The following is a 20,129-nucleotide window of genomic DNA, read 5'->3' as shown; positions in this document are numbered from 1 at the left end:
AAAGACAGATAATATATAGAAGATGGAAGCTGCAGTGATCAAAGACAAAGAAATGGAGGGGACAAATGAATGATGAAATGAGAAAGAGATGGGCGGATATAGAGAGAATTTATCATGCAATGATCAGCTGGCAATTTGTCTCTTTTTATGTAGTGTCAGCAACAGCCGCGAGCAGTCATTGTGCATAGTGTGATTTACGGTATACGCTGGGGTGACTCTCGGGCCAGCTTTAGAACTGGGTCAGTGGAGTAGCAGGTAAAACACACGGCACATGACAAGGTCTTACAGTTGAAGACACGGGTAGTTAAGTGGAGCGTGTGCTTTATTAGAGAAATCTGAGCTTAACAGTGTCGATAACAGAAAAGCAAAGCGCAACTTTAATTAAACCTTTTCACAAGTTGTTGCCGTCTTGTTTTCCACATTTCCAATCTAAATGTTTCACCGTGCTGGGTGCCTCGCTGTGATCTTACATTGTATTTACTGTCTCTCATAAACACTCACACAGTCCTGAACCTAAACAAATTCAATCAGTTGTTGCCCACATTTGGTTGGACAGTCTGTTGGAAGCTCGGGGGCTGTTTTTGGACTTGAAAAGTTGGAAGCCTTGCAAATGTGGTGCAGTTTCATCAGAATAAATAAAATGCCTTTAAATTTAAGGAAGACATTCTAAAAAAAAATCTGCTCCCAAATGTCTACTCACTAAATTCATAGATTTGTTGTTTTGCTGTGTGGTTTGATCCGTGGGATTTACTTTTTTCCCAATTTGCAGAACTAGGGCTGTGTGCAAACACTTTTTTAGTGCACACACACACACACACACCACCAACAACAACAACGAGCAGACCCAGAGGAAATATTAGCTGAATTTGACAAAAAGTGTATTGGATTAGAACGGCGTACCGCACCTTTAAGTCAGATGTTGCGCTGGCAATGGTTTTCTTCAAATTGTTGGCACCATCTGTTTCCCATCTGTCCTCAAGCCTTAAAATTAAATTGTCTGACAAGATGCCTTGCCGCACATGATGTCTTTAAGGACTCTTGGGTCTGAGGAACTGTAGCATCACTGTCAGCAATGTGTAAATCTCAACGGAGATTAATGTGTAGATGCCTCCTTAAAGAATAAAGCTCAGAACTTGGTGAACAGCCTATTTGAGTCTGCAGCAGTTTTAACAAGTGTGACTTATTTACTCCCCCAGTGAACCAGAGCGTCTGTGTTTTGTAGTCAGTCTCTATATTTTGAGTTTAGTGCAATGCTTTTTTTTTTACTCCACCACATGAGAGTGAATGTGTGAACTTGTACTAGGTGGAACCAGTTGGATCTGGCCATAGTGCTCCTGTCACTGATGGGCATCACGCTGGAAGAGATTGAGATCAGTGCTGCTCTGCCTATCAACCCCACCATCATCAGGATCATGCGAGTACTGAGGATAGCAAGAGGTAAATATGCTGTGACAAATAATCACATACATGTTTTTTTGTGAGGGGGAGTGGGGGTGGGGGTGGGGGGGTTACAGTTATATTTTGATATAACCATTTCAGCTCACATACTGGTTCAAAATTTTAACATTAAACTCTAAATTTTAAGGAAAAAAAGTCAAAATGTGGAGATTAAAGTTGTTGTTTCAAGGCAAACAACTGACCCAGCTGCTCTACCCTCTACAAAATGCCTTGTCTAGATGAGTTAGTGAAATGATTTCCCTTTTGACACATGAATACAGTTTGGTGATAATTGTTAAGCATTAGGACAGAGGACGAGATGGTGAAGAAAGCTACAACTGGTCAGAAGAAAAACCCACACAAAGGAAAAAACTGGCAGTGGACCGATGCAAGGACATCGATGGTTACACCCTCGTGCAGTACAGAGGGAATGTGTTGTATTACAAGAAAGCTGATCAAAGTGTTTCACTAACTCATCCTGTATTTAATCTTGAAATTTACAATATTAATGAAAAAAATGATATAAATCTTCAATTTTTTCTTAATGTGGCCCTAATATTCTGTCGTATTAAAAGGATTTCTTACTTAAGTTAACAGAAGTTTATGGATTTTTGGACATTTGATAAACAAAAATGAATTTAAGCTTGATTAAATGAAACCCAACTTTAAAGGAATTACTAGTAGAAATGTTGTTACCACACTCGCGGAGATTTTCCTTTGTTAATATGCAGGCTTGACATGAATGCATTCGTTTTACAAGGCAAAATCATGAACGGATGTTTCCACAGATCACTGTTTCCCATTCTATGTACATGTAGCATGTAATTGAACCTGAGGGACTTCCTTCTAAATTCCCACCCTCTCTCTATCTCTCTCAGTGCTGAAGCTGCTGAAAATGGCAACAGGAATGAGAGCCCTTTTGGATACAGTAGTCCAAGCCCTGCCTCAGGTAAAAAACACTTAGTCTTTCTCTTTCTCTGCTCAGACACACACACGCACGCACACTCACTCCACAGTCCCCCAAGAGAAAGTTGGCCAGTCTCAGTCAATAGCCAAGGGGGGTACTAGCCCCTCTTCCCTTTCTTTGTTGGCCTGTAGGCAACTCTAATGGATGACTCATTTACCACACACACTGGGAGCCTGGAACACACATATGCATCTACGTACATATACACACAGGCAGGTTTTTGCTTGTTTTCACTTTCAGCACCACGGAGAGTACCCAGATTCCCACTGAGACCGCAGTGTGTTAGAAACAGCTTGTAAACTTTAGTTCATTTAGTGGCGAATTGTCCGCAGAGTCAAACAGTGCCCAGGCCGTCTCTCACTGTTCCAGGGCACCTAATATTCAGCTGCCTGTCTATCTCTGTTTGTTTTTTCTAGAATAGCTGTACTCATTAGAACATGAAGTGTGAAACAGCACATCAAACATGTTGTAGAAAGTATGTATGATGTTTCTGTTTGCATGCCATCTCCCTCAGTGTCTCAACACTTATTGGTTAATGTTCTTGGTGTATGCTGGTGTCATTTTTTTTGGAGCATTCCTTTTTAACTCCATCAAAACTGTCAGAATTTTTCCAGCAAAAAGTGAAACAATAATTTCAGAATTCTGGAAAATTAAATGAGAAGATAGAGGCCACTCTCACATTTCAGTAACTTTATAATATGGTCCACAGTAAGGGCATAATTCCCCTCAAATTAAATGAAATTCTAATGTAATTATATTTAACTACAAGTACTTAAAGGTAGGTACACTAGAATAACGAGCGCAAAAAGTCAGGTTTTTACAGGACACTAGGAAATAATATTTCTCGTCTAACGTCGTAAATATGCTGTGCTTTTCAGGGTACAGGTCGTATTTTGCAGTGGGTAAATTTTGCCTTTTTACATCTTTTTTTTTACTTCTTTATTTAATATTCAACAGATGGATGTTTTATTATTCAACTATCCCTTTTTTATTGTATTATAAATTTGGTAAGGATTGACTTTTCTTTGTACCTTACAGGAAACAAATAAATACCCACAAAATTTACAGGCCTTTGTCTCCTTTTAGTCATTGTGTTTTAAACAGTGGTTCTCAAACTGTGGGGCAGGCACCACTGGAGGGGCGTGGAGCTACTGCAGGTGTGTTGGGGAGCACTAGGGGAAATGTACGGAGTGACGCTAAGTTAAATTAACATAATTTATGGATAGGAGGGAAAATAAACCGTTAGTGTGCAGATGCTATTGTTCTAACCTTGAGTCTCTTCAAATTCATCATGAATCCTTTTAATTGTTAATGATAAAATAATGGGGTGTGGGCTATGGATCGTTTTTCAGCTTTGAAAAGTGGGGCATGACAGAAAAAGTTTTCAGAACAAATGGTCCAGACCAACAGGTTTTCCAAAAATAAATGAATGAAATAAAGACGTGTAGTGCCTTATGCAGGACACACACACACATATACAAATATATACACACATACAGACAGTTTAATCCATTGACCATCAAAACTAAGATGAAGCAAGCACAGAGAAACAGGTGGCGTGTTGAAAGGAGGGCAGGCAGAGGTGAGGGAGAACAGATTCCTTGTCTTTCTTTTCTATTGATCCCGCTCTCATTAACACTGAGCCCTTCACTCTATCCCAAGGGCAACAGGGGAGGTAATTAAAACTAGGGCTAATTAAACAGTTCCAGGAGGTCTGTGTATGTGTGTGTGTGTGTGTGTGTGTGTGTGTGTGTGTGTGTGTGTGTGTGTGTGTGTGTGTGAGGTATTGAAACAGTGAGAGTGACTGCATTATACCTGGTGAGAGATTTAACCTCAGGTGATACTACGCTATATTTCACAGTGAAAATGAAATGGCTAGCTGCCAGCTTTTCATCACATAGGACATTGAAGAGATTATTGACATTTCAACAAAGGCTTAAGGATTCAGCTGAAGAGGCAAACGCTTGATAATGCCACGGGAGGGCACAGAATATGAATTACGTTACCGTGGCACATGGCGACAGATGGCTGCTACAATAATAATTTATGAGATAAAACATCATTTCAGCACTCCACAAGTTACACAGTCGGTTTCTGCAGTTAATAGATCATGACAAGACATGGAGATGTAATGAGGGATCCATACACTGAAAGGGTGTGTAAGCTTAATAGCTCAGTGACATGTTAAGAAATGCATTTTCATGGCTTGTCTTTACAAATAGGCAGTGAGACAAAGTCATTTACCCTGAAGCGTTCTTTGTTAATCTTTCCTCCTTAACTGATGCAAAACGGCTGCAACCTGTCACTAACAGTTTATGCCACGTTAGCGCTAAAGCCGAGCCAGATGTGTATTTATTTTTTTGTCTGGAAATGGCTGACAAAACTCCAGAAATGCCTGTGGAAACTGTAGAAATCATTTAGAAAGCCACTTTCCCTTAAGAATACAATCAAGTTTTGAAAAGGAGCAGTTAATATGCGTGTTTGCTGCCAAATTAAATCATTAAAATAATAAAAGATAGCTTCATCTTTCTCATCTTTGCAAAATATAGTCTAAAGAAATAGCAAAGTAGTCCATGTTATTTTATAAGTATAGATTAAAGTCAATAATTTTCACCAAACAGATTATTAGCCTTAATACTAGACTAGCAAAACTTTATTGTTAGTTCATCATTATTGATTGGCTAAGGAATCCAGGAAGAGTAACACAGAGATACAAACTGTGTAGACACGTTCCCGTGTTGTGATGCATTTACTTCCATAATTTTCAGTCCAAAGGAGGACTGGGAGGGCTTTACTGTAATATAATTCATATTACATGTGAGGCAAGTCTAAGGGGCTAGGGAAAAATGGCTGTTTCCCTAACTGGGTAGCAAGTGATTGCAAGTGCTGCACCAAAAACCTTTGGTGATGCTTTGGTTACTAGCAGGTTGCTGCTGTCGCCAGTAGATTGCATGCAAGACACCACTTGTCTACAAACACTCCTCATTTTACCCTGCAGGCTGTAGTGAAACTTAATGATGCAAACTACAAAAGGGCAAAGGTCGCCTTCAAATTAAAAGCTCTGCCTTATCCTGAAACCAACATATTTCAAAATTTTCTCTGCTTCAAGTTTCTGTTGCACTTTTCAAAGTTTCTCTACCGCTTGGCGAATAATTTGTGTTTGGAAGCAAGTTTGTGTAAGAGAACGAAATACATGAGCTTATGATTGTTGGTCGGACAAGGTGTCTTCACCCCTTCCCCCCTGATTCAGGGCCTCCTTCCAGAGGGCAGCAGAGTAAAGAGTTCATGTGAAAGTTTGGTAGTATATTCATGGTTCTCTGATGCTACAGTTGTTCCTGATGGGTGGTAAGCGGCACCTGACAGTCAGCAATAGCCAAAAACAGTGTGAAAAGTGGAGCTGGGGTTTGGGGGCGGTGCAGGAGCTTGCAATGGACAGCAAATGTGACCGGGCTAAAGCAACTTAACTAATTACAGGCCTTATCATAGATTTATCAATTGGCTGTGTAGGATGTTGTGAGCTGGCTGTGAGAGCAGCTGCTTTGCTGGGATTGAAGCTGAGTTTGACTTTGTGGCATACCTGAACAAACTCCTTCTTTTGCTTTTTTTCCTTTTACTTTTCCCTACATTTTAAATCTCTTTTAATTAACGCTTTTGGTTTAGCAGATAAAGTACATCAGGTATTGTATGGTATGTCATTAGGGGTGGGTTTTTATAATCGATTTATCGATTAAAATCGATTCTGGCTTGGATAACGTAAAATCGATTCATTAAAATCCTGAATCGATTTTTTTATATAAATTTATTTTGCCCGAAATGCCAGAATCTCTGGTGAAATCTCACAAAATTTCAACAACCACCAAACAGCTAAGACAGTAAATGAGAGCAGGAACACGGATTCTGCACAAAGACTTAAACACACAGCGCAACCCGCGGATCAGAATCAGTGATATGTCGCCTTTCTCACCTGACCGCACGGACACGGTCGGGGCTGAAAGCCGACAGCTCGCTGATTCTGATCTGTCGGTGGGTCCGCGCTTTGTGTTCACGCCCTTTATGCGCTGATTCTAAAGCTGTTAGTTTTATCTCTCTCCAAACAATATTGACCGAACCAGCAGCAAAAGAAGATCCAAACTACACTTCACATAAACATCGTCATGTATTCACTCTTACTTTTACTGTTTTGCTTCAACCACGATGCACAGCTCTCTCTCTCGCTCTCCCCCTCTCTCTCTCTGTACTGTTTTCTGCATTATTCGCTTGCTTGTTACGCACAAGTCTACCGTTGTTTACAGCGCTGTCGGCCAATGGTTTTTTTTTTCGTTTTATATACTTCCGAAAAGAAAACCTAATTTCTGCCGTTCAATACTGAACAAATTTAAACTTTTTAGAATTATGCAAAATGCAAAACGCTTAGCCGTGTCTCTAATAAAACCGCTGTAACTTCAGAGGTAATGTTCATGTGTTGATTAATGGTTTTCTTTCGTTTTTGATGTACTGCAGAATATTTTTATAAAATCCCAGGCCAGGAAAATCGCCTTCATGTTTTTCTATGTTTTATCCTCAACTACTTTGACACAAAGGCATCTGCTGTGACGCTCACACCTTTGATAAAGTCTTGCGTGTGTCAGCTTCCTTTTTATAGATACAAAAATATGTAACTGTACTGATCTGAATTATAATATTTCTGACTGTCAAAATTTCCCAGATTCAAATCGAAGTGAATCGAATCGAATCGAATTAAATCGAATCGTGGATCGAATCGATTCGGGACCTTGTGAATCGGAATTGAATCGATTCTGGAAATCAGTGACGATACCCAGCCCTATATGTCATTATCATTTTAACACTTTTTGAAATCATTTTCATGAGATATAGTAACAAAGAACATATGAACATATTTAAACCCTGAGCATGAAAGAGCTACTTTTAATGTATTCCACTAGATTTGTTGTTCTTTGCTGGAAAAGTCCTTGTTTGAAATTCATTGACAGCTAAACTAAATCAGAAATGTTTGACTTGGCTTCCATTTACTGAGAGCTCTCCGACTAAACCAGACATTATTATCAAAGTTCTCTTTTTCACTATTATTTTCCTCTTCAGCATGGCATCATTATAGATCCTGCCTCAAACAGAGCCCAAAAAAAGCCTGGCAAAGCACCACAATGGAATTTTCTTTATAAACTTCACTTGCACAACAGCTGATGTGTAATTTCCTCTGAACAAATAGCCGCCGTAGTGTTGGTGCAGTGTTCTTCAGCTGAACTGGCAGCAAATCACAAGTATAGTTTCCTTGAAAAGTCTCTGAGTACTGAGGCACACATTGAATATTCCCTCATTCTCAGTGGAATAGTGCTGCTTGCAGAACATTAAAGGCGGTGAATAGGAGGCTAGCTTTTGTATCTCTTTAATAGGATTAGAAATTTTTTAACCATACAACATCATCACTATTAGGGTGAAGCAACAGAAGGCTGTTTTGTGGCATGGATCCAGGCCAAGTCCCAAAAGCCCAAGCTGAAAAATTCACAGAAGCATTGTGGCTTTAGTCGTGTCAAAGTCTGTTTACAGAACCAAGAAGGGTGAGAGGAGCATGACAGAACAAGTTGGAATATTGGATTAGATTCATATCCATCACTCAGTGATATCTTTAATGATAAAATATAATGAAAAGGAGTTTTCTTCCGAAGCACTATAGATACTGGAAATCTTGTAAAAATGAAATTGTACTGTATGAGACCTTTTCAAAAGCACGAACAAAAATCATTAGAATTAACATAATGTGTGACTGTAATAATACACGTACTATATCATCATCAATTGGTGTTTTACTTTGCAATAACACATTTTATGGATGCAGACGAAGCAGTGATCGATTTATTTCTAGTCATAAGAAAAACACTCATGGGCCACTTCATTAGTTACACTTCGCAAGTAGTAGAACTGCCTTAATTCTTCATGCATGGCTTCAACGAGGTGCTGGAAGCATTCCTGTAAGAGTTTGGTCTATATTAACATAACAGTATTGTGCAATTGCTACCCATTAGTAATGTGAATCTTCCATTCCACCACATCCCAGAGTGAGGTGATTATTTGAGCTTTGTGGCATGATGTACTATCCTGCTGGAAGCAGCCATCAGAAAATAAGTACATGGTGGTGATAAAGGGATGGACACAGTCAGTAACAATAACCCAGTAGAGTGTAGTGTTTGAAAGATGATCAGTTAATACAAAGGGGGGCAAACATGCCAAAAAAAATAATTCCTACACCACAACCTCCAGCCTGAACTGTTCATACAAGGCAGGCTGGATCCATGCTTTCATGGTGTTTATAACAAATTGTGACCTACCATTCAAATAATGCAGCAGAAAGTAAGATTCATCGGGCCAGGCCACGTTTTTACAATCTTCTGTTGTAGCCTCAGTTTTCTGTTCTTAGCTGACAGGAATGGAACCAGTGTGCTCTTCTGTTGCTGTTGCCCATCTACTTCAAAGTTTAACATGCTGTGCATTTGCAGATGCTCTTCTGCGTAACTTGGTTATAACGAGTTGTTATTTGAGTTACCGTTGCCTGTGTGCCTGATCTCCTCTGACCTCTGGCATCAACAACGCTTTTTTACTCAGTGAACTGCAGCTTGCTGGATATTTTCTGGCTGTGTGTGGAAAATCCCACTAGATCAGCAGTTTTTCAAAATACTCAGCCCAGTCTGTTGGGCCAATCATGCCACATTCAAAATCTGCAATGTTATTGGTGTCACGGTTTGGCAGGGCTCTCCCGTGACTCCTGTGTCATATCGTCTCAAAAAGTCCGTGCTCCGTGTTCTCCACTCTCGTGTGTCCACACACCACGTGCTTGCTGCCCTCCGGTGTTCCACGCTCCTCCTAAGGGGAAATAACAGAGGCAGCCATCAAGACACTTAATTCCAGTAGGCATACACTCGCAGACTTAACTAAAGTCTCACACAATGATCCTGCGTCAGAGAGAGCTCCACCACACTCTCAAGTAGCTCCTCCGACGAGGCCTGATCAGCTGCAGGTGTGTCATGGACTTCAGCTGTGGCCAATCACCTGCCAGGGCCACACCCACACACACACACCTACATACACACAAATATCTACAAGCAGGGAGAACAAGGGACAGCAATAACAAAATACATATATTATCATACAAGTCCATAACTGCTCAAGGTCCCTGTGTCGCTCAGACCCAGGACCCTGACAATTGGCTGATTAGATATTTGCAATAACAGTCAGTTAAACAATTGTACTTCATAAAGTGTCTGGTGAGTGCATTTAGTTATGCGCATATATTAGTGTTTAGAATACGCTTTTGTTTTTCACTAAAAGGACTGTAACTTGTGCATTAGACACTGACCCGACCATAATGCCATCTACAAAGTTCTTCATTCCTGCAGATATTAAAATACTCTTTATGAATTTATGACAAACACGCAATAATACGTTTTTCCTTCTGTGTGCCTGTTGTAGGTGGGTAACCTGGGCCTGCTCTTCATGCTGCTGTTTTTCATCTACGCCGCCTTAGGAGTAGAGCTTTTTGGAGAACTAGGTGAGTTCATATAACATCCTAAAGACTGCCTTGAGATAGCAGCTAAATATTTTGTGCTCTCAGAATCAGATAGTGTTTGGTCAGACTGCTATTGATTCAATAACAAACAGTATCTATTCAGGATGGACTTAACTGGAGAGATTTTGCTTGCCATTTTCCTCTCGCCCCTCTTTTAACTTCTTCTTCTCTTGATCCTTCTCGCTCTTATTCTCAGTTTGCAATGAAGATTACCCATGTGAGGGTATGAGTCGTCACGCTACCTTTGAAAACTTTGGCATGGCCTTTCTTACATTGTTTCAAGTCTCAACGGGTGACAACTGGAATGGCATTATGAAGGTACAAACCAATAGTATGAAGATATATTTGAGTCAGTCTTATTTACTAGATTGAGTGCATGTGAAAGGCTTCAGTCTGATGCTACAGGGTAAACATGCAAGTATATTTTTAACTGTGATTGAGAGAAAACACTATTTAAAAATAGACTCTTTAATAGTAAACTGTCAACCATCCTGGCCTTCTCTCTAATGATAGCAATGAAAAAGAAATGTGTTAGCTCAGCACAGGAAGCACACACTTCCCTACTGATGGAAAGAGATAACTGCCTCGTGCACATGTAAAAAAAACAACAAAAAACCCCACCAATTTCCTCTGAAATTACATCCACTTCCACCAGGAATAATCACGTCTCCTCCACGCTCCGAGGCTGCACAGGAATCAGAGATTATGCTGGTGCGTGTCGGGTGTGGACCATTAGGCACACACTTGATGCAGGCAGTGTGGATGATAGCGGGCCATGAAGCAGGACAGCGGGCCACAGATGGTGCCCCTCAGAGTAAATCTTAGCCATTTTATCCATCAACTTGCTACCTGGGCTGTGAGAGAGGTTAGACCTGCTCTGCTTTAGTGGAAAGGAAAGCAGTAATTAGTCATGCAGTGACGATAGAGAGGAGGAAATAATGAGGGAGAGTGCAGCGGGGAGAAAAAGGAGGCACTAGCCGACTGTAATAAGAGGGAAGATGAGAGGAAAGGAAAGGGGTTAAGAGAACTGACCAGTTATTATGCTTTCTCCTCTCTAGGGGGTGAGGGGCTGTGGGTGTGGGATTACAGCAAAAATGCAAAACAGGGAGAGAGTGCGTTTGAAAACGGAGGCTCGGATGAGGAGAAAATGGAAATATTTAAGCAAAGAAGATGGAAAAGGATGCAGAAATGATGGGAGCTTTGTGAAGGGGCACAGGGTCTGTAAATGTCAAAGCAAATTAGACAGAAAAGACCAGCTTCAGCTCAGAGGGCTAAAATTGTTATGTGTGGTCACAGCCTGGGTGAGATATGTGTACTTCCTCCAGAAAACACTTGTCACTTTGGTTCTGCTCTGCCTGAACTCCGCTGTGCGCGTGTTAACCAGACTGGAAAACCACTAATAACTTTTCAAAAGACAAAAGTAAAAATATTGTCCCCTTGTTATTTTGCATAGAAGTGAGTGTATGAAGATAATACAAGCAGGCATGACTACAAAGAGCCTTGTAGCATGAGAAAGATAATTCTAGCAGTAAAATTACTTTTTGTTGTGAATGATTAAGTTGCTTCAGGGCTGAGCTCGCACCAATACATGACGACTTTTAAATTTTGACTCGAGACTTCTTCTCATCATCTCCGCCACTTTTCCAAATATTCAAGAAGAAGCTCCTAACCAAAGAGTGACATTCGTGATATCTTATCTGTTTTGCTCCCTTTCACCCAAAACTACCCTTGACCAACCTCTCTCCTCATCCTCTGTCTGACCAGGATACATTGCGGGAGTGCCCACCAGACCACGGCACTGATGTGGACTATGCCTGCAATCCAAGCCTTCAGTTTATCTCGCCCATGTACTTTGTCTCCTTCGTGCTCACCGCCCAGTTCGTGCTCATCAACGTGGTGGTGGCCGTGCTGATGAAGCACCTGGACGACTCCAACAAGGAGGCCCAAGAGGAGGCGGAGATGGATGCAGAAATTGAGCTGGAGCTGGCCCAGGGCACCCTCTGTTGCATGGGCGCCCCCGGTTGCGGGGGTGGGGGGGTGGATAAAGGACTAGTCGTTGCTGGATCTAGGCCTGGAGGCACGGCGGGAGGAAGAGACAGAGGAAGTGCCCGAGGAGAGAGAGGAGAAGGAGTGAGAAAGCTGCGACACGCAGTCACTGCTGCGCACCAGGGACCATATAACTCCAGTGACTCCAGCCAGACTATGTACTCACCAGCACAAGTGAGTGTGAGTGTATGTGTGTGTGTGTGTGTGTGTGTGTGTGTGTGTGTGTGTGCGTGTGTGAGTGTGAGAAAGAGAGGGAGAGAGAGAGAGAACAAAGAAAGTACGTGAGGATCTTTTTGCTTGGTGGGAGTGTGAAAGGCATTTTTGTGTGTTTGATTGAATAAGCATGCATGTGTGTTTGTGCCTGAAAGTAAGGATGAGATATCTATGACTTTTAGTTTTTTTAGCATCAGCGTCGAGCCTCATAAGGAGACTTGCTGATGTTGTCAAGCTGCAGTAGTACTCTGATAGTTCTACGTCTCTCATAGCGATAAAGAGAAGATGCCCAAATATTTGCTCCTTTCTGCAGTGTCCACTCTGTCTAAAACCCGAGTGGTCACCGCTTATTGCAAGAACAATATAAATAGTACTATAAGACACTATTGAATAAATACAAACGTCAGAAAGTCTGACACAGATGAAGTACAATCTTCTTTTTAGATGCTGTGTAAAAGGAAATAATAAACAAATTTAATAGTTTGTAAATCTTTTAAAACTTGAATTTAATTGAATCTGGTACAAAGAAAATATATCAAATGGTGAAACTGGGTAAAAAAGACTGGCCTGGTTAGTAGTTACACTTTACTAGTACCTGATCAGACTCTCTTTTTTGCCTTCAGAACTGCCTTAATTCTTTGTGACATCAATTCAATAAGGTGTTGGAAAATTTCCTCAGAGATTTTAGTCCATAATGACACAGTTGGTGTCGATTTTTTTTAGCTTTGTAGCCGGTTGATTATCTGAGTTGCTATCACCATCCTGTCAGCTCAACAACAACATTTTGAATCAACATTTTGGCCCAAAGAAATGCTGAAAAGCACTGCTGGTAAACCTAGTTTCTCACTGTAAAACTGTAGTTAAAACCTCATGCAAAGAAAAAGCATGTAAACATGATTCTGCCTCGGGCATTCCTTTATCCACACCTGACTAGGTGTGGATAAACAGTGTTCAGCTGTTTAGCAACAGCTGAACACTCTTGCACTTCCACTGCAAAGAGATTAGGGGCTGCAGAGGGGTGTAACACACAGGTAACTAATAATATGTGGAGGCAGCATTAATGTTAAACTGGCCTTTTACAGTCCAGACCTGAAAATCATTGAAAAAATCTTATTATGAAACAAAGAATATGACAAAGAGGTTGTGAACTGATGAAATCCTATATGAAGGAAGACATGAAAATGCAAGTTGTGAGGAAGGGATGATAAAAACCTGCCCTCGTGTTGCTTAAATTGACTTTAAAATGAGCGTCTTTGAAAAAAAATCTCAGTTTCAACATGTTTTTTGTTTTCTTTGTGCCATTTTCGATTGCACAAAAGTCTTAAATGTTTCTTTTTAGAAACACAGTTGTTATTGTATGCACGCTTTATATATTCCGCTGTAAGAGCTGCTATCATTTTTTTGATGGAGGCTTCCTCAGGGCTGAGTATGTGGGAATTGCGCAGGTAAATAAAAATACACAGGTACAGCTCAGACTACGAGCAGACAGTGCACATGAAAGGACTTATTATATATTATTACTGCGATATTTCTGTCTCTCTGGCTGTCTGTCAGTTTGCTTCTCTTCACACGGTGTCAATGGATTAGTTCATGCAGGGAAAATTACATATTTGACGAGCAAGCTGCAAGAATACAAAAGTGATAAACAATGTCAGTAATTTCTGTTTAAATGGTTCTGATGTCAGAGAGAGAGGAGAGAATCATTGCTTGATTTCTTTTTTAGTAAAAATTCACTGACAGCCCGCATTGCTTGAGTGCACTCAATCAGTCGATCTCTTTGTATAAGTTGTTAGAACTTTTGTTCTTTTTCTTTAAGCAATTTTGAAAGATGGAAGCGAGGGCCTGGAAGGTTAAACATTTACACAAACAGATAAAAGGAGAAGAAGAAAGAGATGCTAAGCGGTGACTTAGCAGGAGTGCTGCACAAAGCCAATTGTTTGAATAAACTGAGTAATAGAAGTGTTAAACCATTAGGGAGAAATGAAAGGCATTTTCCAAAATCAAGCTAAACAATTAAAGTGATATCATGTCGATTTTGTGTATGAAGGTTTTTTGCCTTCTTCTCTGTAGTCAATGCAGTCAGCGAGGAGAGGTGAAAAATGTTAATCACATATTCACTGAAGCTTTTTTTCATTTAAGCTTTATTAACCTTTCAATGCTCATTTGAGACTATGTGAGCTTGCATACATATGTGCACAGGTTACGCTTTGGAAATCATAATTTCACTGCCTACATCGAATGTGTGTGTGTGTTTGTGAGAGAACGAGTGGAAGGGTCCCTCATTTCTCCTCGCAGTCAGCAGAGACGCATGCTTTCATTATGAAATCATTAATGATAGTCTGAGATTTCCACGCAGAAACACACACATAAAGATGACTCACCGGCTGCCATGAGGAATTTCACCTTTGTAGAGCTAAACTTGGCTGCACGGAGCCATTTTTAGTTCAGCGTTGGCTGACGAAGGAACTTAATGCAGACCAGGGAGAATAAACTGGCAGCATCCTGTCTCTCTCTGTCTTTCTCTCTGCTTCTCTTTCTCACAAGCGATGCAGTGAGGGATCTGGCAGTGCGATGTAATATCTTCTGTTCGTACCAGGATGAGTGTGTGTGTGTATGTGCAAACATTGTCACATAAATTGCTGTAATATTACTGCTAGTAATACTGCTACAGTACTAATCAAAAATCTTGAGACATCCCAAGTCGAGTCTTTGTACCTCACCATTTTCAGAGGTATGTTTTTCTTTTTTTCTTCTTTTTTGTATGTACATATGAATCATTCAAACATAAAAGAGACACCTAACTCAAGCAGATGAAGCAGTGTCTACATATAACAGACAAAAAGCTCAATTTAAATTTTTTCTCACGTAATCATTTCCCATTTCTTTAGTTGCCAAAGTTAACACAGTTTAACAGTCATAAAATAGTTTTTTTGCACCAACAAAGTAATCAACAAAGTAAATAGTAAATGGACTATTTCAACATGGTGTGCAGTTTGTCCTTAAAAAATCTGAGGAAACCAGACAAGTGAAGAACAATGAAGAATTGGCTTGAGTAAAAAAAAAAAAAAAAAAAACTTCTACAGCAGCAGATGATCAGTATCTGAAAGTCCTGCCCTTAAGAAATAGAGGGTGGGGGGGTGGGGGGGGGATCCAGCAAATACCTGATACAGGACCTAAGACATACATCTGGTGTTTTAGCTGATCCATCTACTGTTTACTGAAGTCTCATCAGAAATGGCTTTCAAAAAGCTATTCTTAAGGAAGGGAAACAGGGAGAAAAGGCTGAGGTATTGCAGTTACATCAGAACATTAAGAATCCAAATGAGATTTTTTAATTGTCAGATCAAAAGAGTGGGGTACAACAGTGAGCATCTGCAGCCAGATACATGTTCTGTAAAGTACGGAGGAGGCTCTGTCATGGTTTGCTATATTTCATCCAGCGGTGTTAAAATTTTTAATTATGAACACAGAAACTACCATTGGATTTGATCCATCATGTAATACCACCTGGAAAGCATCTGATTGAGCACATGACAAAGATCCCAAACACACAGAAAAACATAGAGAAAAACACACAATGGAACACTATTGGGCCTAGATTGGCCTTTTCAGATTCCAGATGTGGGATCATCTTGACAGAAACCAGAACAAAAGGCAGTCAACATCCAAAGACGAGCTCTGAATGTCTTTCAAGAAGCCTGGAGAACTATTCCTGAAGACTACTTAAACAAATGAGTCCACTCTGTGTTAAAGAATAGAGGTGAAATATAAACAGATGAAGGATGGCTCAAGATTTTTGCACAGTCTAGTATTTTTTAGAATTACACCTACAGTGTTCATCTTTTGTATTCATCTACAAAGCTGATATTTACGTCCTATACAGAGCAGACAGCTCAGTTGAACTTGGATTTTTGGTGCAACTAATGCAATCTATAATGTGCTATATTAAACACTAAGAAAGTGCTTTTTTTAGAGAATAGTGCAACACCAGTAATGCATTGCACAGGGACTAAAGGAGCCACTAGAGGAAGTTGACACATGCACGGTGAGAGAGAGAGAGAGAGAGTACGGGCATAAGAGAGGACTGATAATAGCCAAGCCAGTGACAGTCAGATAGAGGCAGTAATTAATTTCAGCTCTCTCCTCTCCCCCTCTCTCAACTTCCATTCCCTGCAGACGAGCCCTATTGTTGTCCACTAATACAGTTATTAATGGAGGCCACCACATAGGCCACCACAGTCAATCAAACATTATTTTTATATTAAGCTCTCAACCTACACAGAATGGACTATCTCAGGGCCTCTCTGAGAGAGAGAGAGAGAGAGAGAGAGAAGAGTATGTTTTTTTTATACGTGCATACACCGAGCTGGATGTAGCCAAGTCAGTTTGTCTTTGTGCCAAAATGCGGCACTGCAGCTCTGTATCAAAACCCAGCATGATTTAGGTGTATTTATATCGCTGGGAGTACAGTAACCTGTCTTTTGAATCACGAGCCCACTCACTTTCAAAACATGAACCATGAGTGATTGTAATATAACCACATGAGTCAGAAATGTGTGTTTGCATAAGAGGCCTAAGTATAGGCATGTGCGGCGTTGTAGAAACGTGTTATGAAAGTAGGCTTGCGTGGGGATTGAAGAGGAGTGACCCTGTTTCACAGCATCTTTTGGGATAGATCTGCTGATGTAATACGGTTATTTTGGCTGTTAAGAATGTGCTACGGGCACAATCACACATCACTGTGAAATACAGAGCCCCGCTGCGAATCACAGACATCATTTTTAAAGTAGTCCCTCCTCCACCCTTTTTTTTTTGTCAGTAGTTTCCTTTTTCTGCCAGATTGGTTTTCCCAGAAACCAATCTGGCAGATGAGATTCAAGCAAGGAGGGATCATTTAAGTCACAGGGGGGAAAAAAAGAAGCCTTGAGTGATTCAGTCTAAATTGCTTTAAACCTAATAATATCCAACTGACAAAGCAAATGCTTAAATCTTAAATTGTTTCAACAAGGTATTGAACAGCCTAATTGAGGTGATATATCAAATATAATTGCACCGCTCTCACTGCTCAAGGCTTTGATAGTAAAATTATGTGTTACTTGGCTAATGGTTTGGAGTTATATTATTGAGGAGCTTTTTTTGTTGTTGTTTGGTTTTTTCCTTCCCATAAAAGAACAAGTGTTTAGCCTTAAAGGCCATCAAAATCTCATTTATTTGTACGTAATATCTGACAGTGTATGAGAGATTTATTTATTTATTTATTATTTCAGTTGAGGAGTGTCAGAAAGGAAGGCGTACGGAGTGTGAAATGTACTGTCGTGGGGGTGAATATGCACATGAGTGACATGAGTGTGTGTTTGCGTGTGAGCACAGAGTATGAGAAAACTGCAAAAGCATACCAGCGTGTGCACATGGGCACTTTTATAACCCTTTCGATGGTGTATGCATTTCCCTGCGTGTTTCTTTGTCCTCGCATGTCCGCATGTGCACATGTTTGCGCCTGCGTGCATTCTGGTCTGCCGCCCCCCCCGCGTCCCCTGCGTATGTGTCCGTGTATGTGTGCGTGCGTGTTGTGTGTGTGCGCGTGTGCGTATGTGTTCCAGGAGAGCCAGTGGTTGGACAGTGTATCTCTCCTGATCAAGGATACCTTAGAGGGGGAGATGCTGATGATCGACAACCTCTCCGGTTCTGTCTTCCACCACTACTCCTCTCCTCAGCTCATCTGCAAAGACTGCAAGGGCCACCCGCAAGAGGTACCACCCTAAACACACATGAATACAAGCATGTCCACAGCACACACATGGGACCAAGGGGAGGGTGAAATAGTCTCAGATCTGCTCACATTTGCAAGCAAAATTTAACATATGTATTAATTTTTCAGTCAAATATTTAGTTGGCGTAACGTGTTTCGGAATTCAGTCAACACAATTGTTTGTGATAGGCTCAGGCTTACAGGACAAACATCCAAGGATCTCACTCTGAATAATTTACTAGTATTGAAAAAAGTTCCACATCACATTAAGGCTGTAAATAAGCTACCCCTGCGTTGCCAATTTAGCAAGGTTTGGACACTTTAATGACCCCATTAGCAATGTTATTTCACAGTGAACCCAACAACAAATCTACTGACTTTCTGGGAAAGCATTTTACTTTCGCTTCAAGAGAGTTGCGGGTGAATCTTCGGCCCTCCTCATTCACGGTTTCTGCAGTTCTCAGCTGCATTCTGTGAGAAAGCACAGAGTGAAATATAAATCAGCAGGAAAATATCCAGAGTGTCTATGAAGGGATCTACTTTGTTTTGGCAAAACCAGGCTAACCAAGTCTTTTTTCCTTATTGTGTTCAGCAGAACAGCTCTGACAGTGTAAAAATGCATTCGAAGCAAGATAAGGCTGTTAAAAGTGCAGTTTCTTGACTTCACATTTTAAAATGCTTTAAAATGATTTCCACAGTGTGGAAAAAAACGTGTACGCTGGGCATGCCAGATTATAGCTATTCTCATTCCTGTTAGAGAAAAGCCCGTCTACAAATAAAACACTTTTACACCTGCACTCTGAAGGGAAAACCAAACATCATCCTGAGACATGTAATTCCTAGCTTCCAGATGCTTTATAAAAATGCCTCCAGGTGTTGGAAGGGAGAAACAAAAATTGACACCCTAGCGCCAAATAAGTGTAGAGGTAGAAATTGAATTCCTGAAAACATCTACTTTTCTTTGTAGCTGTGCAAATGTGTATAAATATAAAGCTAACAGCATTTGCTAACCTTCAGTTTGCGGTTTCACTGACTGGCGCACGTGTGGGATTGTGTACTCTGGAAAATCTAATTTTAGGCTGGATCAAAAACCAAAATTTGGTAAATCATACAATTAATTTGTAAAACACAGGATTCCCTGAATACTCACACATTCACACGCACAACAAGTTGCAGGCATGTAGGGAGTTGCACGTACTTTCGTGGATACACACAGGGGTCCATTAATCACACCAAGCAGTCTGAATGGAAAGTGCTGTCAAAGTCCAAGCTTCATAAAGTGTGTCAACTGCTCTATGTCCTGTTATGTTACAGTATAACAGAAAGTTAAAGCCTCTAAAAAAAAAAAAGCAGCATAAGATTAAAGCGACTTTCCATATGTGCAGTAATGTGACTCAATGAGGCCCACTTAATGCATGGCACACAGGCAGCCATTCTTGTTGCTGTATGCATGCAGGCACGCACCAACAGCCTGTTTTTCCTGTTCTTATATTTTAGGGGCGTTTTGTAAACAGGAGATCCTGCATAAACCACACACCCCCACAACATACTGTCCTGTGTTGGTGTTGTCTATCACAATGACAAAGTGCAGCAGGTCATCTCGGAAGAAGCAATAACTGGGCTCTACACCTCCTCATCTGTCAGCCCTGCTTTCTGCCTGTCTGCAGATGCTGTCAAACCATCAATCTTTCCTCGCTCCGTTATACGCTTCCCCTTTTTCCTTCGGTAGCTGCTCTCCTCTGGCAATCCCTTTGTCTAGCCCAGATTTACTCTCTCTGATCCGGTGCTGATCTCCTTTAATTTGCCACGTTTTTTAAACATCAGACTTGCAAATTGGGTGTTTTCGTGTGCACGTGTGTGCGTTACAGAGAGAGAGCTAGTATGGGTGAGTACACAGATGAGTGTTTTGCTGCTGAGAGTTCTGTGCAGTTTTACTGTGTTTGAGCGGACAGTAAGACACAGCGGGACACCTGGGTGCAGTGTGTGTGACATTGGAAATATTCATCAAGGAACTGATAAACACGAGGGACGATCCACAGCATGAGAGTGACTGCAGTTTTGGTTTGCAGGGAACAGTTCAGTGGAGCAGAGGAGGCCGTCGCTATTAATTTGGCTGCAAGTATAAGAGGCCACTGCTC

General features: G+C 40.8%; 1 protein-coding gene across 5 annotated transcripts in view; it reads left to right on the top strand.

Moving 5' to 3' along the window:
• LOC146520239 (voltage-dependent T-type calcium channel subunit alpha-1I-like) overlaps positions 1 to 20,129 on the top strand; it is a 201,985-nt gene that overhangs the window by 165,440 nt on the left and 16,416 nt on the right. For 3 of the 5 annotated variants that reach the window (XM_085158404.1, XM_085158405.1, XM_085158406.1), the window contains exons 28-33: positions 1,304 to 1,437; positions 2,316 to 2,386; positions 9,887 to 9,965; positions 10,180 to 10,301; positions 11,748 to 12,203; positions 17,843 to 17,992. In XM_085158404.1, the coding sequence (XP_085014530.1) occupies positions 1,304 to 1,437; positions 2,316 to 2,386; positions 9,887 to 9,965; positions 10,180 to 10,301; positions 11,748 to 12,203; positions 17,843 to 17,992 (1,012 nt within the window). The remainder of the gene's footprint in view (positions 1 to 1,303; positions 1,438 to 2,315; positions 2,387 to 9,886; positions 9,966 to 10,179; positions 10,302 to 11,747; positions 12,204 to 17,842; positions 17,993 to 20,129) is intronic. The other 2 variants (XM_085158407.1, XM_085158408.1) reach the window with 2 other exon arrangements.

This window comes from Neolamprologus multifasciatus, chromosome 4, assembly GCF_963576455.1.
Source record: "Neolamprologus multifasciatus chromosome 4, fNeoMul1.2, whole genome shotgun sequence".
NCBI classification, from domain to species: domain Eukaryota; kingdom Metazoa; phylum Chordata; class Actinopteri; order Cichliformes; family Cichlidae; genus Neolamprologus; species Neolamprologus multifasciatus.
The sequence above is the reverse complement of the archived record's forward strand: the minus strand, read 5'-3'. Positions and strand labels throughout refer to the sequence as shown.